Below are 27,022 nucleotides of genomic sequence, written 5' to 3'. Positions count from 1 at the left end.
TTCTTTCCAAAGCAGAAGCCTCACGGTTCTTTGGAATTGTTCATATTTCCGTCCCCTTTGTCAAAAGTCCCAGCTAGGGATGTCTGAATCGCAAATTTTTGCACCCGAGTCTGAGTCACCTGATTTTGAGAATCTGCCGATACAGAGTCCCTGTCCAATACTGAAAAACAATGTTGTTGAAAAAAATATTTTTTTTAATGTTAGTGTCCCACCGTGCCACATTCATAATGTAAATTATTTTAAAACAAGAATCGCGTCGAAAAATGGTTTCCTTTATTAAATTCTTCATTGAGTGACATCACTCAAATTCACTCACGCTTTGATGCTCACGCTGCTGAGACTTGCCTCGCTTCACTTACACAATGAGTTGCCAGAGCAAACTACCGCTAGAGTTTAACAAGCTGAATGACGATTGACAGATCTGCGCCTTTGATCGTAGAGCTACCAGGCTACTCTGGCAAGATCAAAGAGTCAAACCTTTCAATCATCGTTAACTTCAATACGCAAACTCCAGTGCACCCTGAACAAGAAAAGCAGCAGGACGGAGAGTGAGAGGCTGTATGAGCATGAAGCAGAAAAACATCAATATATTTTAAAAACTAAAATCCGATCCTTTTCACCTGATTCCGGTCCTATGAAAAATGGTGCATTCGGCCCGATTTTCAATCAAGCCCTTTGGGTCACTTTTGTTGAATCAGAATTGAAAGAAAATCATTATCATTTTACACAAAACTCCAAAAATAGGCCAGAAAAAATTATTTGCACCCTTTGAAAAATCATGTGATGCTTCTCTAATTTGTGTCATTAACAGGACCTGTTACTTACCTGTGGCACATAACAAGTTGTTGCAATAACTAAATCACACTTGCAGCTAGTTAAAATGGATTAAAGTTAACTCAACCTCTATCCTGTGTCCTTGTGTGTACCACATTGAGCAAGGAGAAAAGAAAGAACACCAAAGAACTGTCTGAGGACTTGAGAAGCAAAATTGTGAGGAAGCATGGGCAATCTCAAGGCTACAAGTCCATCTTCAAAGACCTGAATGTTCCTGTGTGTTTTTTTTTTAATGAGAGAATTTAACGAAAGATTGTGCGGATGGTGGATAAAGAACCTCGACTAACATTGCAATCATTTTCTGGGAGAAATTGAGCATTATCTGACAGAATTGCAGGGGTGCAAACACTTTTGGCCGGCAGTGTAGCTTAAAGCAAAACAGCCCCAAAGCAGGATGCTGCCACGGTGCTACCACAAGGAATCACTCTGGTATGGTGTTTTTTTTTTGTTTTTGTTTTTAGGTATAAGCAGTTTTTTACTTGTGCCTACTGTATCATGCCTTTTGGATGTACAGTGGGGCAAATAAGTATTTAGTCAACCACTAATTGTGAAATTTCTCTCACTTGAAAATATTAGAGAGGCCTGTAATTGTCAACATGGCTAAACCTCAACCATGACAGACAGAATGTGGAAGAAAAAAAAACAGAAAATCACATTGTTTGATTTTTAAAGAATTTATTTGCAAATCGTGGTGGAAAATAAGTATTTGGTCAAAACCAAAAGTTCATCTCAATACTTTGTTATGTACCCTTTGTTGGCAATAACGGAGGCGAAACGTTTCCTATACCTCTTCACAAGCTTTTCACACACTGTTGCTGGTATTTTGGCCCATTCCTCCATGCAGATCTCCTTTAGATCAGTGATGTTTTGGGGCTGTCGTTGGGCAACACGGACTTTCAACTCCCTCCACAGATTTTCTATGGGGTTGAGATCTGGAGACTGGCTAGGCCACTCCAGGACCTTGAAATGCTTCTTACGAAGCCACTTCTTTGTTGCCCTGGCTGTGTGTTTGGGTTCATTGTCATTCTGAAAGGCCCAGCCACGTCTCATCTTCAATGCCCTTGCTGATGGAAGGAGATTTTCACTCAAAATCTCTCGATACATGGCCCCATTCATTCTTTCCTTTACACAGATCAGTCGTCCTGGTCCCTTTGCAGAAAAACAGCCCAAAAGTATGATGTTTCCACCACCATGCTTCACAGTGGGTATGGTGTTCTTCGGATGAAATTCAGCATTCTTTCTCCTCCAACCACGAGAACCTGTGTTTCTACCATAAAGTTCTATTTTGGTTTCATCTGACCATAACACATTCTCCCAGTCCACTTCTGGATCATCCAAATGCTCTCTAGCGAACTGCAGACGGGCCTGGACGTGTACTGACTTCAGCAGGGGGACACATCTGGCAGTGCAGGATTTGAGTCCCTGGCAGCGCATTGTGTTACTGATAGTAGCCTTTGTTACGGTGGTCCCAGCTCTCTGTAGGTCATTCACTAGGTCCCCCCCGTGTGGTTCTGGGATTTTTGCTCACCGTTCTTGTTATCATTTTGACGCCATGGGGTGAGATCTTGCATGGAGCCCCAGATCGAGGGAGATTATCAGTGGTCTTGAATGTCTTCCATTTTCTAAAAATTGCTCCCACAGTTGATTTCTTTACACCAAGCGTTTTACCTATTGCAGATTCAGTCTTCCCAGCCTGGTGCAGGTCTACAATTTTGTCTCTGCTGTTCTTCGACAGCTCTTTGGTCTTGGCCATAGTGGAGTATGGAGTGTGACTGACTGAAGTTGTGGATAGGTGTTTTTTATACCGATAATGAGTTAAAACAGGTGCCATTAATACAGGTAACGAGTGGAGCCTCGTTAGACCTCGTAAGAAGAAGTTAGACCTCTTTGACAGCCAGAAATCTTGCTTGTTTGTAGGTGACCAAATACTTATTTTCTACTCTAATTTGGAAATAAATTATTTAAAAATCAAACAATGTGATTTTCTGTTTTTTTTTTTTTTTTTCCACATTCTGTTTCTCATGGTTGAGGTTTACCCATGTTGACAATTACAGGCCTCTCTAGTCTTTTCAAGTACGAGAACTTGCACAATTGGTGGTTGACTAAATACTTGTTTGCCCCACTGTATGACTAAAACCGTTAATCTTGTTTTCATTGGACCTTAACAGAATCTTCCGATGAAATGTGAGGACATGTGTCCAATGAAACTGTCACACCTAGACAGGACAACTCTCACCCAGGCGTGACAGAAACCAAGATCGATCCCCCCCGCCCCATTATTCCCCACCCCCCAATTTTTTTTTTCTCTATTTTCGCATTTGGATAGGGATGAGTAGACTTTGCAGTGCACTGTACATGTATTTTTTTAAGAATACATAAACATGGATTACAACATTAGTAGGCTACTTGTCATTGCATCTTGGCTTTGTCCTATTGATGTCAGGCAAGTATTTGTAGATGGGAGATTTTTTTTTTTTGTACATTAGATTTTTGGAAACCTAGCCTGTCAAGACTACCACCAGAGGATTCTGTCAGCCTCTTCTTCAGCCACAGCCAGGATCATCGGCTTCGTTGCAGCGCCAATCGTCCTAGTCTTTTCAATCCCATCTATCCTGATTGGAGCAGTTGCAGCATCCACAGGTACATAAAATTGTAATGTAAATCAGTGTGCATTGTCAATGTTCAAACTGTATGTCTGGCAATAGACTGGAATAAGACGGAATATGGATCACCATCTCCATTTGAACGTGGACAGACCAGTCTTATAATGCCGATCACTTTGCAGCACCTCACCCCAAATTACATATCCATCATTGGAATTTCGGCAACCACTGCTGCGGTTATGTCATCAATTGACTCGCTTCTACTGGCAGCAGTGTCTCTCTTTGTGTCCAACATTTACAAGCGTATTCTAAGAACAGAGGTAACAGAGTTTGCTACAGCTTCCTGAGGTTTCGAAATATCGTCTCGATATCATGTCCCCTGTCTTCCATATTTGCAGGCATCTAATAGAGAAGTACAGTGGGTGATCAAGATTACTGTGCTCTTGACGGGTCTCGCAGGTACATCCCTTGCTTTCCTCGAGGTCAGCATTATGTCATACTGGGTCCTCGGATCCACCATAACTTACGTCTTTCTGTTTCCTCAACTCATTTGTGTCCTCTTCTTTGACATCTCAAATGGCTACGGCGCCATGTCGGGCCTCTTTATTGGGGGGATGTTGCGGCTACTGAGCGGAGAGCCGTCTCTGGGGTTACCTGTTACCCTCCCTTTTCCGGGGTGCACACTTCAAAATGGAACGTATGTGCAGCACGCGCCTGTTAGTTCTATTTGCATGTTTTTCAATTTTTGCTCCACTTTGTTGGTCTCCTACCTGGCTTCCCTGCTGTTCAAAAAGGGACTGATCCCAGAGAGATTTGACATATGTAAGGTGAAAACCCAACAGTCACAATAGAACGTCATGTTAACAAGAAGCTCAATGAATCATGTTATAATGGAACAAGCCAACTTAACTAAACCAGACTCTTTATTCCTATATACTGTTTTTAAATGTATATTCTTCACACAGGATTTGCTGCCATTTGAAAATGAAAATGCACATACTCAACTAAACGATAGTTCGATATTAATGTATCAGCCTGTATTGGATCTATTTCAACTGTTCTTGCTTTTGTTCCAGTTTAAACTTCAATTACAGTTTGTGATATCACTTCGGACGTATGTTTAAATGATTAAGTCAGATGTGCGAATTAATAAGATGCATTCTCAAATAAACAGGTTCTAATTGTTCATGTAGGCTCGTGGTGCCCAATACATCAATTGTGATCGACCAGTAGATCTCAGATATTGTGCCTATCAAAAGTAAACACTCCCTTGGATGTTTTCCCCTTATACTAGTATATAAACGAAAGTAATTGTTTGCATAATTATTCCTGTGGATAAGTCTCAATCAGTCTTGTACATCTGCCCACTGTCGTTTTACTTCATTCTTCTTTACAAAAATGCTCAAGCTCTGTCATGTTGCACAGGTATCAGACATGAACAGCCCTTTTAAAGTCCAGCCACAAATTCTTATCAGACAAAAAAGAAGATTCTTAGACCAGTGTTTTTCAACCTTTTCTGAGTCATTTTAGATTGGAAAAAATCTTGCGGCACTCCACAAACCAAAAATGTTCGAAAATTACTTTCTGTACAGTGTAGTGACCACTACCTCTTAACAGAATTCACCTAGGGAACTGGTGTGGGGCATGTTGTGTTCCAGGGGGAAAACTTTGTTGTCGCGTGCGTTTCCGGCACAGACACTCTAGAGTTAAGAGAGTCACGAGAGACACGAGCGGCCGAACACGACAATACATCTACTCAACGAGCTATCGAGACTCAACAACATCATCCGCTACAACACTATATTTAATTATAAAGTAATTTCTCTCTAATTATTCTTACTAGGTATGAAACTTGAGCCTGTTTGGATGAACACTAAGCTGATATCTTGGCAGGCATCTCGCTGACAATGGCTTTGCAGGCAGCTAGTTTTAATGTCTCTGCCACTGAAGGGGACTTTTTGGATTCAGCAACAAGGTAACTGGCTTTTAGGGCTTTTTTGTTTACCTTTGTAGTTTTTGTCAAGAAGCTGCCTGTTTCTCTGTGTTTTTACAAAGGCGAACAAAATAGTCCATCGACTTGTTATGAAGCGACGGGTGTTTTGTTTGGAGATTACTTCTAAAGTGCCTGTGACAGCAAAAAAAAAAAAATCTTAAATAGGATTGTTATGTGAAATAAAATCATATTTTGAGACGATTTGACTATATACAAAAATTTGGCAAAGCGCAGATGACGAGAAATTAGTCTTTTAATCTGCGTTTAGCCTCGCCTGTCATTATAGCACTCTAGCATCCCCAGCTAGATAATGACGTTGGCCGGGTCACGATTTCAGCTGATTTAGAATTCAGCCCATTGAGGGAGAAGATTCATAATGAGGAAAATGCGACACAGAGCAGCAAAATGACATTATTGTTTCAATCTCTCAACGCCAATATTTTTACAGGATATTCTTTTTATCTAAGTATTTTTCCCCAATTGCTAAATAAATGGTATGGTCATGACAAATAACAGTCTTGTGCTAAATGGAATATGACATAAAAAATGTGTTTATTCTGTACGAAACTGCCGACTTCTTGCACCTCCCGAACGGTATTTTATACCACCAGAGTTAGTCCAGCTTTTGTCATTTCCCTGCCCCGGCTTCGGAGACGGAGGAAAGGGCATAAACAAAACAGGAGGCGTGACAGCTAGCCGACATGCTAAATCCAACCGAGCAGCGTTTCCAAGTCTTTTTTCACCTCTTGGAAACTAAAAATCACACAAAACTACCCGGACCATGTCGCACACGGCGACGGGGTTGACTGTCATCACCGATCGGCCAGCCCCTGGTGTTCTGCCAAATTTTGCACCCTTATAATATTTTGCTCCCAAAGCTGTTATGGCGGTGAATAAGCCCTCTTTTACATTCAGTTGGACTCTCAATGTTATCCACAGATGCTAAATAAACAAGTAACATCGTAAACTTACATGTTCAACACGAATATGGCGTAAATTAATGCTTAATGACACAGCGAAGACGTAAACAGTGAGAAGAGGCGTGCAGTTGTTGTGTGCAGCTAACATGGCAGGATGTGTCTGAGAACTTTTCTCCATGTCCGTCCATGATCAAACGTAAGTAAGTATTCTAAGTATTCCTATATTTAAAGAAATTTTGTAGTGTTTACTTTATAACCGCTGTATTCGCTGCAGTTCTTAACACAAAGTTGCAATTTCTGATGGGGTGCAAAACCAAGTTTGACAGAACACTGGCGGCGAGCAAGTTATGGCTCGTCGTACAGCTCCAGCGTCCAGACAGAGAGAGGAGACGGGCCTGAACGCCAAAAATAGCGCATTCTCGGTGGACAAACCGGCCGACGGAGGAGCAGGGGGCTGCTCGGGGCAAAGCAGAGGAAAGCGCTATGTGGGCGGTCACGCGAAGAGGTCTGGGGGATGTGACAAACCGCCAGTGGGCTTTTCGGTGTACAGGGAGTATTGTCACCCACAAAATGCAAGCCACCGCCTTATTAAAACGTGTGCCATTATCCCAGTATTTGACATAATACAAAACACATAGTTTACTCACCTTTCGTCGGTCCAGTGATCCCACAGTTGTCGGACTTGTTTTGGCCATTCTCCGCGTAGTGAAAGGGAACTTTTTGAAACCCAAAAAGGCTCACACGCCTCTCCCTGGTGGATCAACAAAAGCCTGCAGCACATTGGGGTGGCGTGATGTGAAAAATAAACAAATTAATTCACAAAAGCGGCTGAATCCGCAGCCCTTCTGCATGCTATGGCTAATGGCTGTATTGTGAGATGGTGACCCAGCTGACGTCACATTCGCATTCTTCCAAAATCCAGGAAGTCACTCATTTTCATGGTGCTGGATTAAAAAAATTGAATAAATTGACACACATCCAAGCGGCCCATTTCATTCAGGAGCATAAAATACCACGTGAAATATGAAATAAACATGCTTTTTGCTGTCATAGGCACTTTAAAACTTCCTTGTCACCATGGCACGGTTGGATAGCTTCTCTCCACACGCAGGACATATTGGAGTAGGTGTCATCTCAAACCAGTGAAAGTAAATCCGAACGAAACATAGCTTTCACTGTATTGCCTTGCATTTCAGCTCTCAGTCTTCGCTTTTTTATTTTTCCGTTCTTAGTACCACTCATACTAGGGCCTTCATCTGGGTCAGAATCTTGTCCAAGGCTCAATTTGGATTTCGAAGTTGTGCTTTTTTTAAAAAGTTATCCATGACTGCCACCACGACCTGTGTGTGCATCACAAGGAATTGGTTCTAGGTCATGTGCAGGTGAGCAAGGCATTGTTTGTGTCTCATTCAAGATCTGCTCTTATTTCTAGCCATCAGCCACCTTGCTGTCCTTGACAATATGTTGGAATAAAACACGGGGAGGATTGACGGTCAAATATGGATAAAATTGAAAGGACACTTTCATGTGTATCGACACTTGACGAGTCTAATCAAATGATGAACAGTAGACGTGCTGGGGTCCACATTGTCGCAGACAGTGATGTGGCTGATGGCTAGAAATCCGAGCAGTTCTTGAATGCGACATGAGCAATGCCTCGATCATCTGCACACGACCAAGAACCTTCTACCTACTCCTTGCATCCTACTGCAACTCTGCCCGACGACGTAAAAAAAACAACAACCAAAAAGCAAAACAAAAATAAAACAATATTGTTTAATTTCTCGTGGCACACCAGACGATCTCTCATGACACGCTCATGTGGCACGGCACACAGGTTGAAACTTAAAACACTGTCTTAAACTTAAAGAAGACTAAAATTAAGAAGATTATTTCATCTGATAAGACCAAAATTGAGCTTTTTGGCCATCAGACAATGCATACCTGTCAAATTGTATGGTTTCGGCGTAATTTGTGCAAGTGCGCACTGATTTTTAAACGTGTACGCCGTACGTTCAAAATCTGTACATTTTTCGTGAATTACTTTTTTTTTTTCTCTGTTCGGATTTTGTCACCGTTTCGGCAGCGAGACATTGTGCGTTACTATGCGTTCCTACGTTGGTTGAATGAGTCAGATAAAAGTCAGAGACACGGAAAGAGATGAGCGGGAGTGGGAAGAAAGGAAGAGTTGTGACGCTGTTGCAGACGCGATGCTAGGCTAGGTGGCTCCAATATTTCCTGACTGTAGCCGACAGCCTACAATCTATGCCCACTTGATGCAACACTAGATATCATATGCATATAGAACTAGATGCGAAATGACAGACTCGGCGGCGTTAGTAAACAACCGCCATTTTAAAGCAGTAGACTTCTCAGAAAGGCTCTGTTGTAATGAACCTTCCTAGCGAACCTAAGTAACTTTTTATCTAAAATTCTCCTAAATCAGCAGAATCTTGACTTGAATTTATCTTTAAATGATGAAACAGTTTTAAAACGTTCACATATCGAAAGTAGAAAGAAGGGAACAAATGCAAAAACGGGAGCAATTTTAACAACTTTTACGGCTGATTCACAACATTAAATGACTTCCAAACATAGCAAAGGTTACTATGTTTTTTCTTTCTTTTTTTTTTCTTTTCTTTTTTTAAATGAAAAAAAAAATACATGAACCAGTTACTTTGCCAAGTAACTAATTACTCTTACATTCAGGTAACTGAGTTACTAACTCAATTACTTTTTGGGAGAAGTAATTTGTAACTGTAATTAATTACTTTTTTAAAGTAAGATTAACAACACTGGTCATAAAGATGCAGTCTGCAGAATGAAAAGTGACGAAAGCGGAGATTTTATTCTGCCAATTTGTTGCCGAACACAATTTGCCTGCAACTATTGCTGACCACTTCTCAGAATAAACTAAAGAAATGTTCCCTGACTCAAAGATTGCATCGGTAAGTTAATTTTATCAATTGACCTTTTTAATTTATAATTGATTGATTGATAACAAACTACCTTCAAGTCAAACTGAATTGCGAACTGAAGTGCCATGAAGTGCAGCCATAAAAAGAAATTTTAGTAATCATGATGTAGCTGAAGATATTGATTGTTCTTTGATTGCACAAGGTTATATGTGACAATATTACCAATAAATTCATATTATTTATTTTTTGTTTTTGTTTCTTTCATATTGCACGCTATATAAAACGTTGTAAGATTAGTCATCAATTTGTAAGGGAATACGTCACTATTTGTAAGATTGCCAACGGCCTCTGGTTGACAGGTATGAGACAAAATGTTATGTTTGGCATACAGTATACTAAAAACTGCACACCAAAGACACACCATCCCCACTGTGAAGCATGGTGGTGGAAGCATCATGCTGTGGGACTGTTTTTAAGCAGCCGAACCTGTAAAGATAGACGGCATAATGAATGCTGCAAAATACAACGAAATCCTGCGGGACAATCTTCTTTAGTTTGCAAAAGAACTACGAGTTGGGAGAAGATTTATTTTCCAGCAAGACAATGATCCAAAGCACACTGCATGAGCTACATTGGAATGAAAAATGAACAACCAGGTAAATGTTTTGGAGTGGCCGAGCTAAATGCCAGATCTCAGTCCTATAGAGAATTTGTGGCTGGACTTGAAAAGGCTGCTCATGCCTGATACCCGCGTGACTTGATGGAGCGTGAGCAGTTTTGCCAAGAAGAATGGAGTAAAATTGCAGTGGGCAGGCAGAAGTACAAGACTGATTGAGACTGATCCACACAGACTCACTCCTATGATTGAAGCCAAAGGTGCATCCACAAAATACTGACTTGAAAGGGGTGAATATGCAACATTATTCCAACAATTATTTTCATTTATATTTTTTAGAGTCATTGAACTTACTCTGTAGAAATCTGGTTTCACTCTTACATTTAAATATTTTTCTAATAAATTTTTGTGTTAAAAATGCCAGACTGCTTTGACTATGATTGATTTATGAATACAATATAAGTGGAAAACATCCAAGGGGGTGAATACTTATGATAGAATTTAGGATCGGGTATCGTTTGGGTGTTATCCGATACCCCTTATTACTCAGTATATTTTTTATGCGGTTCCAGTGCCTAAATTGTTCTTGAACCAATACCTAATTCAACACATGTGGCACAGCTGACCTTTTTAGTCAGTTCAAAACACTGGCTGTTACAGTACGAGAGAGGGGGCTGAAACAGGTAAAGCACAAAAAACTCTCGACTGCTAAGGTCATACCTTTTACTACACAATTAGGCATGCTGCTAGTTATACAATTCTATGTTATACGGCTCACCCAACCCCAGCCCCCCATCACAGTCATGAGCTATTTGTGGTCCCCAGACCAGGAGCGCTGGAAGTCACTCACAGCAGGGGGTGCTGAGGATCTTTTTTTTCCCCCATCCAAAAACAGCCATTTCGGTCCTAATTTGTCATGCTCTTGTGTTTTCTCCATACAAGGCATGCACAATGGCAGTACACACACATGCTGGTTTACTTAATACTACTAGGCTACTACAAAGACAGCGTTCTATTTCACCAACGGTGTGTGTTGGAGTTTTTGTATTGGAAATAAAAGTGCCCGTGTATTTTAATGCAAATCCACACAACTAGACCGTAAAGTGATACACGAAAACATTTGAAGACTAAAAGGGCCAATAAGACTCAGTTTAACACCCCCTTTTCACAACACTAAAATAAAATTGCACACAAATATCCAACAGAGCTCTGTACAGCTGCAGCTTAACAGCAAAGACAAAGAATAATATGGCTGCAATGCAAGGCATGTCTTACCTATTTGAAATAACAATCTTGAAATTGAATTTCAGAAAAATTCACAGTTTTTGTTAAAAAAACAATGCGCTAATTCATTTTTGTGCCATGGAAACACCTCCTCTGTTTACAGTTTACTTTTCCGTTCCTATAGTTCCTTATTCAATGGGACCCGGTAGCAAGCAAGGTGTCAGGTGGTGTTATTAACAAGATAAAAATGTTTCCAACATATCCATTTAATCCTCAAAGGTAAATTCGCTATAGTTTCAATGTTTTATTTACTGATTTATTTTGCAGTTTTTCTTAATTGCTTTGTTAATTTTCTCAGATCAGAATAGAAATTCTCAAAACTACTTGTTCAATCCTCGCAACATTGTATCTCTAGTGCACATAAAAAAAAGCAAGTTTCTCCTTTCTTTGGGCAAGTTGCTGATGTTTTTGTGCATCCATGCAGATGATTTTGAACAAGTCTCTGCTGTTTCCTACATTATTAGTTGTATCTGTCATGATGGTCAAAATGGATGATCATGGATCTCCACAGAACAGTCTCACCACCCACAACATTTAGTCATTACTTCATTGCATAAGTCTTTACATGCAAAATGCATGCACATGTTGTCAGAATATGTAGAATCTGTACTTATTTTTAAGCATTTTCGTTACTTATTTTATGTAACTTATTTTAACCTGCCAAAATTTGTGATACTTTGGGAAAATGTGGGTTTCCACCACTCCAACATAATCAGGGAATTACGGTGGCCGAGAGGTATCAGGTGAAATACAAAATCCAAACACTTTGCAAAAAGAAAAAAGCACAAACCACAATTGCAAACGCTTCGCAAAAGAAAAAAGCACTATTGCAAACTGCCACAACACGATCCACAATTGCAAAAGCACAATTGCAAATTGGCAAAAGCACGAACCCAAATTGCCACAACGTCACTGCAAATGGATGGCAATGCGACTGCAAGAAGCCATAGCATGACAGCAAATAACCATAACACGACAGCAAATGGCCAGAGCACAACAGCAAGAAGCCACAATAGGACAGCAAATAGCCACAACATGACAGCAAATAGCCACAACACGACAGCAAATAGCCACAGCACAACAGCAAGAAGCCACAGCCAAGAGGAAGACCCGGAAGTAGACTGACTACATTTCACGGAAGTAGAGATGAGGACCATAACTCCCACTCTCCTCCTGCTACCGCGTAACCGCAACTCATCATTTCCACACACATGCAGAGCTGGAAAACGTAACTTACAGAAATTCGCTCCCACATTTACACTTTGATTATTTCTATATGTGCTTAGTGACCATCTCTACGGACCTTCACGAAGTCGCCCCCAACCCCATCAGACGCAAATTTATATAAACTGATGTCAGTCGTTTGTGCTGTAAAAGTTTCGTTTGTGCTGCTGTAGTTTTAGAGATATTTATGGTAAATATGAGTTCAGCTAGCCACCCCGTAGATTTTCCGTAGCCTAGATCCCGCGGCTAATGGAGCGTACCAAATAACAGAGCTCAATAACAAAGGGGTGTCCACAACAACAAACATATCACAAAGAAATTTGACTCCGTTTTGCTTTAAATGGGGGCTTGAGATATTAAAGTGCATATAACACCAAAAAGCATGTTTATTTCATATTTCATGCTCCTGAATGAAATGGACCGCTTGGATGAGTGTTGAAGCGATCGTTTTAAATATTCAATTTTTTGAATTCCGCGCCACGAAAATGAGTGATTTCCGGCCCCAGTATAGGGTTTAAGACAAATGCGAATGTGACGTCACCCGGGTCAGCATCTCACAATACAGCATTGCTTTATAGCATGCAGATGGACTGCGGATTCAGCTGATTTTGTAGAGTAATTTGTTTATTTTTCGCATCACACCCACCAAACGGCTGCAGGCTTTTGTAGCTGCACCAGGGAGAGGCGTGTGAGCCTTTTTGGGTTTCAGAAAGTTCCCGTTCACCCCGAGATCAGCCAAAACAAGTGTGCGACAACTGTGGGACCATTGCACTTACGAGGAAGTGAGTAAACATCGTGTTTTGTATTACGTCAAATACTGGGATCATGGCACAAGTTTTAATACAGAGGTGGCTTGCATTTCCCCCTTCTTGGAGAGCGCTATACTTGGCTTATTGCGCCCTTCGTGTGCCCGGTGTTCTGTCAAATTTTCCTTTGTGTTAAAAATGGCCGCGAATACAGCGATTACAAAGTAAACGCTAAAAACTTTCTTTAAATAAAGGAATATTTACTTACGAGCTGTAACTTGCTCAGCATCGGGCGGGTTGCCGATCGGCGAAGACATTCAACAACCCCACCACCGTGTGACATGTTCCCGGGTAGTTTTGAGTGATTTTTTTTGCTTCGAAAGCCGAGAATAGAGTTTGAAACATCACTCAGTTCTGGTTAGCATGTCGGCTAGCTGTCATGCCTCCTGGTTTGTTTACGCTCTCTGAAGCCGGGGCAGGGAAATGACAAAAGCCGGTCTAATTGTGGTGGCATAAAATATAGTTAGGAGGTGCAAGAAGTGGAGCGTTCTGACCATTATGAAGTAAATTTCGCCATGCCGTACTGAGTAAATGTATTTTTAATATTTCATATTCCATTTAACACAAGACTTATTTGTCATGACCATACTATTTATTTAGCGATTGGAGAAAAAATAAATAAAAAGAATATCCTGTCAAAATATTGGAGTAGAGAGACTGAAACAATGACATTTTGTGGCTCTCCTTGTCGCATTTTCCTCATTCTGAATAATTCCCCCTCAATGGGCTGAATTATAAATCAGATGAAACCATGATCCTGCCAACGTCATCCTCCTGTTGGGAACGCTAGAGCCCTATAATGGTAGGTGTGGCTAAACGGCAGATTAAAAGACTAATTTCTCGTCAACTTCGCTTTGCCAAATTGTTGTATATAGTCGAATCGTCTCAAAATATGATTGTAATTCACATAATAATGTTTTTTAAGACTAATTTTTAATCATGTCGTAGGCACTTTAATTTCGAGTGATTACATCACTCTCAGCCCCTCATTTACTGCAAAATGGACCCAAAGTGGTACCATTCGTTTGTGCTACGTTCATGCTAGTTGTTTGGACACCCCTCTGTTATTGAGCGATTGGGTACGCTCCATTAACCACAGGATCTAGGCTACGGAAAAGCTACGGGTGACGTCACCACTCGGAATTAATATCTCATTAAAAGCATAATATCTTCTAAACCGTTCCAGCACAAACGAATAACAACACTTCTAAATCGAAATGATGGGGGGGGGGGGTAGCTGACCACAGATTTACCTATAAAAGAATTGTAAATACTAAAACGAAACTTTTACAGCACAAAAGATTGACATCTGTTTTATATAAATTTGCGTTGGATGGGGGGGCGACTTCGTGAAGGTCTGTAGAGATGGTCACAAAGCACATTTAGAAATATTCAAACTGTGAATGTGTGAGCAAATTTCTGTAAATTATGTTTTCCAGCTCTGCACTGTGGAAATGATCAGTTGGGGTTACGCGGTCGCAGGAGTGTGGGAGTTGTAGTCCTCATGTCTACTTGCATGAAATGTAGTCTACTTCTGGGTCTTCCTCTTCGAGTCGCGCTGTGGCTTCTTGCTGTTGTGCTGTGGCAGTTTGTTGTCGTGTTGTGGCTTCTTGCAATCGCGTTGTGGCAATTGAGGTTCGTGCTTTTGCCAATTTGCAATAGTGCTTTTGCAATTGGAGATGGTGTTATGGCATTTTGCATTTGTGCTTTTTTCTTTTGCAAAGCGTTTGCAATTGGGGTTCATGCTTTTTTCTTTTTGCAAAGTGTTTGTACTTTGCATTTTGCCTGACACCTCTCAGCCACTGTAGGGAATGGTTTACAGCCCACAACAGAATGGTAATGGAGTTCCTCCCACCATACTCCCATTCCTCAATCCCATAGAAGAATTGTTCTCCACATGGAAATGGCAACTGTATGATCGCAAGCCTCACACTCAGATGACTCTTCTGGATGTCATGAATGCAGCATGCAGTGACATCACAGGAGATGCCTGCAGAGGCTGGATAAGGCATTCAAGAAGCTTATAGAGCAATAGAGGACAACAATTATAACGTGGATGATAATGTGGCCCAACAGGGAAGAATGTCAAGATGTGTAGAAAGAATGGGGGGGAAAATCCCGACATGTAGCACTCAAATTTGTGCCAATTGTCTTATGTTCACATTTCTAATTTTGCTTTTGTTTTTTTTTCTTTGTGATACTCATTGCTGTTTTTTGCTTTCTGTATCGCAATGACATGGTCTGTCAAGAAATTGTTAAACAATAAAAGTGGAAACTGAGTCTTGTCCAGTCTCTTGCAATCAATCTCCCACATACAAAGGTGTAATTTGCAATTTTCATCAAAACTTACGTACACCATCTTCAGCATCAGAGCCTTCCACCAGAGTAACTGTTCAATTGAGAGCATGACTAAGCCATTTGACTATCTTGTCTGTACACAATGAACAAGGACATGTTCATGTCGCGATAGAGCGATAGACTAAGTATTTTGCACAAAAAAATGGCTTTTGCAGGTAATCCATGTTGTTTTGCTACTAGTGCGACATGTTGAGAGGATTGAAAAAGTACTCTTGAGAATTGCAATTGTGATCTGAGAAACGCACCAAAGCAATTGAGAAAAACTGTAAAGAAAAAAATAAATAAATAAATAAAATAATAATAACAAATCTACCAAAAATCTATTTTTTTACTCCCCAAGCCAGGGGTTGCTGTGGCACCCTCAGCACCCGACTTCCCGTGCCGGGACAACTGATGTAGAGATTATAAGGTCAACCTGATTCCGGCTGCTTCAGGGTATGTCTTGATGCTAGTGTGTGATTAGCATGTAAAGAAAATGGAACTTGAAGGTTTTCTATGACTGGTTGTACATGTTTACTTACCATTATCATCAAAATGATGTTTTAAAAATGTAAAGTTTGTTCAATGGGAATGCGAAATTCCAAACCTGTTTGGCTCGACGATCAAAATTGCAAACTCCTTTTAGAGCTGGAATGCTGAAATAAAGTGTCTGTGAAGAGTAGCAAACAAGTCATTCGCTGTGAGCAAAATGAGTGTAAACATCCCAGGTGTTGCCCTGATAGTGGTCTTCTACCTGCTGGTGCTGGGCACTGGCATCTGGGCTTCTAGGAAGACCAAGAGGATGCATAAGAACTGGCAGGCAAATCAGATGGACATCACACTGCTGGGAAATAGAGGGATACATCTCATAGTGGGAGTCTTCACCATGACAGGTAAAGTATAAACAAGAAGATGGACATCAAATCCAATTATTTCAATGATTTTAAGTGGTACTCATTTATGTGGTACTCAGTATAGCCAGATTTGGAAAGATTATCAGGAGAAACTGTTTGTAAAACTGTTAGAAATATATATATTTCAAATACAAGGGCGTAGGTTTGGTAGGGACGACATAACAGCATACCCTACTTGAACACTTTTTGCTGGGGACTGCGCATTAATAAGACCAAACAGATTGGGTGAACAAGGGTCAGTGCTCCTTTTCTCATGAATATGAACTTAATTAATTTGATAGGCTAAAGGATCACTGCAAATTAAATTTGTATTGACTTAGTATATACTAACTTTCATGTGTACTAGTTCAAGTGATAAACCGTTCATTTCCAACCTTTGTTTTCAGAAACATCTCAATTTTTTTTTTTTAAACTTCCAGAATAAGTGTCTGGATTTTATAAGCAAACTTAAATGGAAATATTTGAATGTAAATTATACTAGCATACATGATAAATACAAACTCGTTAATAATCTCTTATATATGAATTAAATTTTATACCTTGATTATGATCAATGAATGATTATCTGAAAAATTTTTTTTGCATAGGATGCAATTGAAAATTATGTTGAAAAAATAATTTTGAAAATAAATACATTTTAATTAATAAATGAAATGCGCTAATATGTATTTAGTTTAAAAAGTGTAAAGTCACAACATGCTTTAAACTTCTTTCCTTCTAAACTAGGGTGTTTACAAGAAACAAAAAGCATCAGCATGTGTTGTACAGTGGGGCAAATAAGTATTTAGTCAACCACTAATTGTGCAAGTTCTCCCACTTGAAAATATTAGAGAGGCCTGTAATTGTCGACATGGGTAAACCTCAACCATGAGAGACATAATGTGGAAAACCCCCCAGAAAATCACAGTTTGATTTTTAAAGAATTTATTTGCAAATCGTGGTGGAAAATAAGTATTTGGTCAATACCAAAAGTTCATCTCAATACTTTGTTATGTACCCTTTGTTGGCAATAATAGAGTCCAAACGTTTTCTGTAACTCTTCACAAGCTTTTCACACACTGTTGCTGGTATTTTGGCCCATTCTTCCATGCAGATCTCCTTTAGAGCATTGATGTTTTGGGGCTGTCGTTGGGCAACACGGACTTTCAACTCCCTCCACAGATTTTCTATGGGGTTGAGATCTGGAGACTGGCTAGGCCACTCCAGGACCTTGATATACTTCTTACGAAGCCACTCCTTTGTTGCCCTGGCTGTGTGTTTGGGATCATTGTCTTGCCTGAAAGACCCAGCCACATCTCATCTTCAATGCCCTTGCTGATGGAAGGAGATTTTCACTCAAAATCTCTCGATACATGGCCCCATTCATTCTTTCCTTTACACAGATTAGTCGTCCTGGTCCTTTTGCAGAAAAACAGCCCTAAAACATGATGTTTCCACCCCCATGCATCACAGTGGGTATGGTGTTCTTCGGATGCAATTCAGTATTCTTTGTTCTCCAAACACGAGAACCTGTGTTTCTACCAAAAAGTTCTATTTTGGTCTCATCTGACCATAACACATTCTCCCAGTCCTCTTCTGGATCATCCAAATGTTGTCTAGCGAATCGCAGACGGGCCTGGACGTGTACTTTCTTCAGCAGGGGGACACATCTGGCAGTGTAGGATTTGAGTCCCTGGTGGCGCATTGTGTTACTGATAGTAGCCTTTGTTACTGTGGTCCCAGCTCTCTGTAGGTCATTCACTAGGTCCCCCCGTGTGGTTCTGGGATTTTTGCTCACCGTTCTTGTTATCATTTTGACGCCACGGGGTGAGATCTTGGAGCTCCAGATCGAGGGAGATTATCAGTGGTCTTGTAAGTCTTCCATTTTCTAATAATTGCTCCCACAGTTGATTTCTTTACACCAAGCGTTTTACCTATTGCAGATTCAGTCTTCCTGGTGCAGGTCTACAACTTTGTCTCTGGTGTCCTTCAATAGCTCTTTGGTCTTGGCCATAGTGGGGTTTGGAGTTGGACTGACTGAGGTTGTGAACAGGTGTCTTTTATACGGATAATGAGTTAAAACAGGTGCCATTAATACAGGTAACGAGTGGAGCGACCTCGTTAGAAGAAGTTAGACCTCTTTGACAGCCAGAAATCTTGCTTGTTTTTAGGTGACCAAATCCCAATTTTCCACTCTAATTTGGAAATTAATTCTTTAAAATCAATCAATGTGATTTTCTGTTTTTTTTTTTCCACATTGTCTCTCATGGTTGAGGTTTACCCATGTTGACAATTACAGGCCTCTCTAATCTTTTCAAGTAGGAGAACTTGCACAATTGGTGGTTGACTAAATACTTATTTGCCCCACCGTATTTTATTGTATTTTTTAGCGTCTCGAGACTTCTCTCTCTAAGCAGCTTCTTGCTCATGTTTTTGTGGTTCTATAGTTTGCGGCAGAGTTCACGAAATTTCTTACAGTTTACTTAACGTTAACAGTAGAAAACACACACAGGAGGACACTTCTCTCTAAGCAGCTTCTTACAGCAGCAGGTTCTCAAGTTTACACAGTAAACTTGAGAACCAATGTAATGCTAATTCTGATGCAGGTCGGACTTTCAGTAGCAAAGTAAGTGGTGTGTTTCCCACCTCCACGACAACTTTTACATTACTTACTGTGGCTGCAACTGGCCGAAACAAAACTTGTAATATCCCTCCTCTTCGAAGGAGGGCGGAGGAGGCGGAATGTTGTTTTTCTGTGTCGTAGGACTTGGGGCTGGCTTCATGTACGTGTACGTGTGAAAGTTGTGAAGTCATCAGCCAATCAAACGGGCGGTTGAGGAAAAAAATGGATCAGCACATTTAAAAAGTGAAAGGGGGTAAATGTAAATCTGAACATACTGAAAATAATTCACTTAATAATGGTAGGGTCAATTCTGTCCTTACAACAAATGGGAAGACAATCTAAATGACCTATATAACTGAACTTATTAGATAATGCAAATAAGGTTGCTTAAAAGTTGGTGGGAACAATTGAAGCATCCTGAAAAGTTGGTAGTGTTATGTCCCTACTGTCCCTATGTAAACCTACGCCCTTGTTTAAATATTAGATGCAATAAAATATATTTCTTTGCACAGTACAAATATTTCTTCTCGGTTCAAGGTGCTCAAAACATTGATATTTAATGAAATATGAATTATGCATGCATAATTGGAAGCCGTTGGAGGATACATCATTCTGTGACACCAAAGACAACATTTTTACCAACAACAACAAAAAAAGACAGCATGCTGCTCATCAGTCCAGTTTTAACATCAGGACAAAATTAGAAAATGTTATTCTTTCCTTACTAGTCCTGCTATGTGGTGACCTACACGGCCCACGATTAATAAGAAAAGATCCACCAACTATCCCGTTTTCTCACACGGGACTGTACTGTACTAGCTTGTAGTAGTTCAAAGACAAACCTGTTTGATAAAACCATGCCACAGGGCATCCAGGTTAGCACATTATGCATAAAATTAAAGAATTAAAAAGGCACCAGACAAATTGTTTGTGGTGGCAAACTTTTTTTTTTTTTTTTACTGTGGGTTTTTTGTGGTGAATGACGTGTGTGACATTTCACCATTTTACCATTTTACCTTTTTGAAACAGCAACTCAAATTCTTGTGTACTGATTAACGAGAAGTTCTACCTGTTCATTATGCACTAAATATCAATATGCAATTACGTATTTCTTTGCTTTTCAAACAACTCGGTGCTAGCCTCTAAGTCAAATGGTCCACAATAAGTTGCATTCTACAGCTTCCCTGCAGCCTATTTGAGGCCAGAAGTACCATTATTTTCGGACTATAAGCCGCTACTTTTTCCCCTCATTTTGAATCCTGCAATTTATAGTCGAGGGTGACTTATTTATGGATTTCAAGTTGGCCCTTGCATTTTTTGATTTTTCTGAAAGTGGCCTTTAGAGAAAAGACGTTTGGACACTCTTGTTCTCATCAAACTATTGTAATGTATGTGTTGCATCCTACAGCTACATTCATTGGAGGGGGATTCATTGTTGGACTGAGTGAGGTAGTTTACAATCCAGACTTGGGACTGGCCTGGGCTGTCATGCCAATTATAATGAGCTTATGTGCTCTGATAGGTAAGAACCTCCCTTGGGTCTATTATTTGATTTTATTTAGTTCTTCCCTATCGGAATTATAGATTTTGTGTTAGATGAAAACGTGTATGTTAATAACTCTTCAGTGGTTAAAGGAGGATATCTAAATTTCACTTGGTTGGCGCTAACATTCACAGTTACGTGTGACAAAAGGAGGTCTCGTCTTCGCTAAGCCAATGAGAGAGAAAAATTATGTGACACTGATCAACCCGTTCAGTGAGAAATATGGAACGGTAATAAGTGTCATCCTGTCTGTGGCACTGATCATGGCTGATCTTGTGTGGGTGCCGGCAACTCTCATTGGCTTGGGTAAGTAAAAATGTTGCTGTTCACATAAAAGATGGCTTCGTTCATTAGAAAGCACAATCCAGAACATGAATACAAATTTGCACGTCACAACTTTGTCACTTTTAGGTGCCCGTTGTCTACACATTGCTGGGGGGACTCATTTCTGTAGCCTACACAGACATTGTTCAGCTGATGCTAATGTTCTTTGGTCTGGTGAGTAATTAGTTTCACATAATTCCACAGACATTTATCGTAACTAACTGTATTTCTTTTAGTGGCTATGCGTCCCTTTCCTGTTGATGAATCCGCATTCAGCAGACATCACTAAAACGGCTTTCAACTTTACTTACCAAGGCCCCTGGATCACTTCTGTTAAATCAGACAAAGCGTGGAGGTGGAATGATCAATTTTTGCTTTTGGTAAGAGCTTTGTACTACTTCCAGTATGTGTACCTCGACAAGTCTACAATGGTCCGAATATCTTTTTGTGTCCTTTAACTAACGAGAACAAGGTGAATAATTTAACGACTGTTCTTCCTAGTAGAAGCCCGACAGCTTTGTGCTGCCACTGACTGCTGTTTGGAAGTGTTCATATTTTCTTCCACTTTGTCAAAGGTCCTAGTTGTAGCTTAACCCCTTAATGCCTGCAATATGAAGCAATTTTCAGTGAATCACAAAATTTGAAAAATAAGGTCTTTTTTTTAATTATTAAAAAAGAAAAAAAATTAATATGTGTAATAAGCGCTCTAATATCTATAACCCTTGCTAACCCTTTTTTTCTCATTGAACCTGCAGATGCATGAGGTGACTTGCATCATTTTTTTTTTTTTTTTAGGAAATGAATTAGTGAGTCTGAATTCATAGTCTGAATTAGTCTCAAAATCATGAAATTCTAAGTGTATCAAATGTGATACATTTGGCAAGAAGGGGTTAAAGCAAAACTGCCCCAAAGAATGATGCTGCCACGGTGCTACCACAATGCATCACTGTGTGTATGGTGTTCTTTTAGTACTAATGAGCAGTGTTGTGTTTGTGCCTACAGTACCATGCCTTTTGAATGTGTGACTAAAATTTTAAATCTTATTTGCATCGGACCTTAACAGATTCTTCCAATCAAATGCGAGGAAATGTGTTATTGTCCAATGAAAGCAATATTGCACTCCTACCGCGCCCCGCTTTTTTTTCTCAGTCATAGCATTTGTATTGGGATGATTAGACTTTTGATATTCATGAACTGTACGTGTATTTTTTATGAATAAATAAACATTGGATTAAAACATTGGTACTTGTGTTTGCACCTTGGCCTATTGATGTCAGTCAAGTTTTTGTTGACGACAGATTTTTTTTTACTTTAGATTTTTGGAAACCTAGCCTGTCAAGACTACCACCAGAGGATTCTGTCAGCCTCGTCTGTAGCCACAGCCAGGATCATCGGCTTCATTGCAGCACCAACCGTCCTCGTCTTTTCGATCCCGTCTATCCTGATTGGAGCAGTGGCAGCATCCACAGGTACAGAAAATTGTAGTGTAAATCGGTGTACATTGTCAATGTTCAAACTTTATGTCTGGCAATAGACTGGAATAAGACGGGATATGGATCACCATCTCCATTAGAATGTGGACAGACCAGTCTTATAATGCCGATCACTTTGCAGCACCTCACCCCAAGTTACATATCCATCTTTGGAATATCAGCAACCGCTGCTGCTGTCATGTCTTCAATGGACTCACTTCTGCTGGCGGTAGCATCTCTCTTTGTGTCCAACATTTACAAGCGTATCTTGAGAACAAAGGTAACAGAGTTTGATACTGCTTCCTGAGGTTTAATAATATCATATAGATATCAGGTCCCCTGTTTTCCATACTCGCAGGCATCCAGTAGAGAAGTACAGTGGGTGATCAAGATTACTATGCTCTTGACGGGTCTCGCAGGTACATCCCTTGCCTTCCTCGAGGTCAGCATTATGTCATACTGGGTCCTCGGATCCACCATAACTTATGTCTTTCTGTTTCCTCAACTCATTTGCGTCCTCTTCGTTGACATCTCAAATGGCTACGGCGCCATGTCGGGCCTCCTTATTGGGGCGATATTGCGCCTGCTGAGCGGAGAACCGTCTCTGGGGTTACCTGTTACCCTCCCCTTTCCAGGGTGCACATTTGAAAATGGAGTGTATGTGCAGCACGCACCTGTTAGTACAATATGCATGCTGTGCAATTTTATCTCTACCTTGGTGTTCTCCTACCTGGCTTCACTGCTGTTCAATAAGGGACTGATCCCAGAGAGATTTGACATATTTAAGATAAAAACCCAACAGTCAATATACAATGTCATGTTAACAAGAAGCAGTGCTGTCAAAGAAAACAAGGAGCGGAAAACTGATGCTCTGTGAAAATGAAGTCGTGTTGCATGAATCATGTAATAATGGAACAAGTCAACTTAACTAAATCAGATTCTTTATTTCAGTATGTTTTTAAATGTATATTCTTCACACAGTATTCGCTGCAATTTGGGGAAAAAATGCACATACTCAGCTATACTATGGTTCAGTATTGATGTATAGGCCCACATTGGAACAATTTCAACTGTTCTTCCTTTTGTTTCAGTTAAAACTTGAATTAGAGTTTGTGATGTCACTTCGGGTATATGTTTAAATGATTAAGTCAGATGTATAAACTAATAAGAAGCATTCTCTTTTAGATAGGTTGTAGTTGTTTACGTAGACTGGAGCTGACCAATACATCGATTGTGATCAGCCAATAGATCTCAGATACAGTGCCTATCATAGGTATTCACCAACTTTGATTTTTTTCTCCCCTTTTATTGCATTCATAAATCCAAGGGCGTAGGTTTGGATAGGGACGGTAGGGACAATACACTACCAATTTTTCAGGATGGTCAAATTGTCCCCACCAACTTCTGAGCAACATTATTTGCATTATATAATAAATTCAGTTATGTAGGTAACAGGGGTCGCGTTAATCGAATGTTTTCTGTCGTTGACCGGTTTTTTACAACGGTGACGGAAAAAACTGAAGTCCATCTGCCATTTTGACAGGTTGCAATTCACACCCCAGACCACAGGGTGGTGAGTGAGCATATTAACTAGCTATTGTCTCTCTTGATGCATGACGTTGTTGGCCTTACTCGGGAAAATGTCAAGGCAACTGAGTGTCCGAAGTTTCTTCAAAAAGCCTCAAAACGACGATGGTGTTGATAAAAGAGGTGAAAAAAGAGGGACTGATGCAGTGAAGGATGACAACGAATCAAGTGAATCGCTGGTTCACTCCTCACAAAACTATACTACTACTACTAATACTACTATATATACTATATATATATATACTATATATATATATATATATATATATATAAATATATATAGATATAATATTTTATTATTATTAAATGTATTAGGATCATGGAAGGTCCCACTTGGGGGAAGAAAAAAAAAAAAATATATATATATATATATATATATGTGTATATATCAGGGGTCGCGTTAACCGAATATTTTCCGTCGTTGACCGGTTTTTTAAAACGGTGACGGAAAAAACTGAAGTCCATCCGTCATTTTGACAGGTTGCAATTCACACCCCAGACCACAGGATGGCGAGTGAGCATATTAATTAGTCCAACCTGCATCAGAGTTGGCATAACATTAAACTATGTGAATTTGCTAACCTGCAAAACTCAAGTAGAAAGCTGCTTTGAGAGAAGCTTCCTCCTGTACGTGTTTTCTACTGTCCTACTGTTGTCTACTTTAAACTCTGAGAAATGTAGTGAACCCAGGTGTACCCCCTTCACCGCAATTTTCATTTTTATTTTATTTATGTGGTCTTAAAGCAGCCCAAAGGAGCTTTCAATTTTTTATTTTGATTTTTTTTTTTGTTTGGCTGTCTTATGGACAAAAGCAATAGTGTTTTACCTGAAGGAAACCTCCATTTATTTATTTATTTATTTTTGTTATCCCCCACCTACAAAGTTTTTAAAAAAAAAAAATTTTTTTTTTAGTTATATTGAATTTCTTTATTTAGACAGATAAAGTTGAGTGGTCTTAAGACAAATCTTTTGTTTTTAGCATTCCTGCATAGTTAAGAGATTATTATCAAATTTGTATTTGTTGTGTGTGTTGGTGTAATTTGCTAAAGTTATGTTCAAATATTGCAATAAAATAATAAATAAAATAAAGTAATAAAATCCAGACATTTATTCTGGAAGTTTTCAAAATGTTTCTTCAATAGTTTTTGAAAACAAAGGTTTGAATCAAACTGTGTATCACCTGAACCAATACATATGAAAGTTATTATAAGTCAATACGGTTTATTTTTGCAATAGTCATTTAGCCTATCAATTAATTAGTTTCATAATCTTGAGATATGTAGCCCTGACCCCCGTTTACCCAATTTGTTGGGTCTTATTAATGATCCGTCCCCAGCTAAAAGTGTACATGCAGGTTATGCTGTTATATCGTCCCTACCAATGTTGAGACCAAACCTACGCCCTTGCATAAATCAATCATGGTCAAAACAATTTGCCATGTTTAACACAAAAAGTTATGAGACAAAACCTTTTAAGGTCAAAGTGCACAGATTTCTACAGAGTAATGGCAATGAATTTAAAATATATAAACGAAAATAATTGTTTGCATAATTATTCACCCACTTCAAGTCAGTAATTTGTAATTGCACCTACAATATAGCTGCAATTACAGTCCAGATTCTTTGTGGATAAGTCTCAAGCAGTCGTGCACATCTGCCCATTGCCGTTTTACTCTATTCCTCTTTGTAAAACTGCTCAAGCTCTGTCAGGTTGGCTCAGGTATCGGGCATGAACAGTCCCTTTCAAGTCCAGCCACAAATTCTTATAAGACCAAAATTGAGCTTTTTGGCCTTTAGACAAGATGTTATGTTTGGCGTAAACCACTGCACACCCAAAACACACCATCCCCACTGTGAAGCATGGTGGCGGCAGCATCATGCTGTGGGACTGTTTCTCAGCAGCCGAACCTGGAAGCCTTGTAAAGATAGACGGCAAAATGAATGCTGCAAAATACAACAAAATCCTGTGGGACAATCTTCTTCATTCTGCAAAAGAACTACGGCTTGAGAGAAGATCTATTTTTCAGCAAGACAATGATTGAAAGCGTACTGCAAGGCTACGCAAGAATGGTTAAAAAGAACCAGGTCAATGTTCTGGAGTGGCCGAGCCAAAGCCCAGACCTCACTTCTATAGAGAATTTGTAACTGGACTTGAAAAGGGCTGTTCATGCCCAATACCTGCGCAACCTGACAGAGTTTGAGCAGTTTTGCAAAGAAAAATGGAGTAAAATTGCAGTGGACAAAAGTACAAGACTGATTGAGACTTATCCACACACTCACTGCTATGATTGCAGCCAAAGGTGCATCTACGAAATACTGACTTGAAGGGGGTGAATAATATATTATTTTCATTTATATATTTTCATTTCATTAACAATACCCTGAAGAAATCTGTTTTCACTTTGATATTAAAACGTTTTTTTCCAATTAGTTTTTGTGTTAAAAATGCCAAATTGTTTTGCCCATGTGCAATAAAAGGAGAACGCATCAAAAGGGGGGTGAATACTTACGTATTATAGGCAATTTAGGGTTGGGTATCGTTCGGGTATTATCTGATACCTGTCAACACATGCAGCACATCCGACTTTTTTAGTCACTGCAAAACACTAGCTATGTATAACAGTAAATACGAGAGAGGGGGCCGAATCAGGTAAAACACAGAAAATTCACAATTGCTCTGTTCATACTTTCTACTACACAATAAGGCCTGCTGCAACTCATAGAGTTCTATGTTATACCGGCCAGGCCACCCAACACTGGCCCCCCATCACAATCACACGCCAAATGTGGTCCGCAGACGTAAAGGTTTGGGAGACAGGTGATGTAAAGATTACACAAGCCCTTTTCACACAAATATCCAGGGAAACTTCCGTGTAAAGTGACACGGGATTTACTTGCGTCAATGCTTTCATGCATGTAGAGATGTCCCAAGATTGACACGGGTTGGACACTTTCATAGACTTGTTGTCCTGTGTTGCTCACTGGCGCTCTCTGTGTAGGGAGGGCTGCTGGTACGATTTTATAACCCGGACATTACGTCCTTTTT

At 39.8% G+C, this 27,022-nt stretch overlaps 1 protein-coding gene across 13 annotated transcripts in view; it reads left to right on the top strand.

Moving 5' to 3' along the window:
- LOC130924446 (high-affinity choline transporter 1-like) overlaps positions 1–23,944 on the top strand; it is a 41,188-nt gene extending 17,244 nt beyond the window's left edge. For 3 of the 13 annotated variants that reach the window (XM_057851022.1, XM_057851025.1, XM_057851023.1), the window contains 5 exons: positions 21,006–21,092; positions 21,155–21,298; positions 22,234–22,387; positions 22,453–22,670; positions 22,749–23,944. In XM_057851022.1, coding sequence (XP_057707005.1) covers positions 21,006–21,092; positions 21,155–21,298; positions 22,234–22,387; positions 22,453–22,670; positions 22,749–23,267 — 1,122 coding nt within the window. In that variant the 3' untranslated portion in view covers positions 23,268–23,944. Of the gene's footprint in view, positions 1–3,320; positions 3,475–3,539; positions 3,758–3,835; positions 4,650–5,280; positions 5,459–11,292; positions 11,388–15,896; positions 15,992–16,278; positions 16,429–20,459; positions 20,503–21,005; positions 21,093–21,154; positions 21,299–22,233; positions 22,388–22,452; positions 22,671–22,748 lie in introns of those variants that run through there. The other 10 variants (XR_009064880.1, XR_009064876.1, XR_009064877.1 and 7 more) reach the window with 10 other exon arrangements.
- Positions 23,945–27,022: the final 3,078 nt, after the last annotated feature.

This window comes from Corythoichthys intestinalis, chromosome 11, assembly GCF_030265065.1.
Source record: "Corythoichthys intestinalis isolate RoL2023-P3 chromosome 11, ASM3026506v1, whole genome shotgun sequence".
NCBI lineage: Eukaryota > Metazoa > Chordata > Actinopteri > Syngnathiformes > Syngnathidae > Corythoichthys > Corythoichthys intestinalis.
Note: the sequence above shows the minus strand (reverse complement) of the source record. Positions and strands in the feature narration are given on the sequence as shown.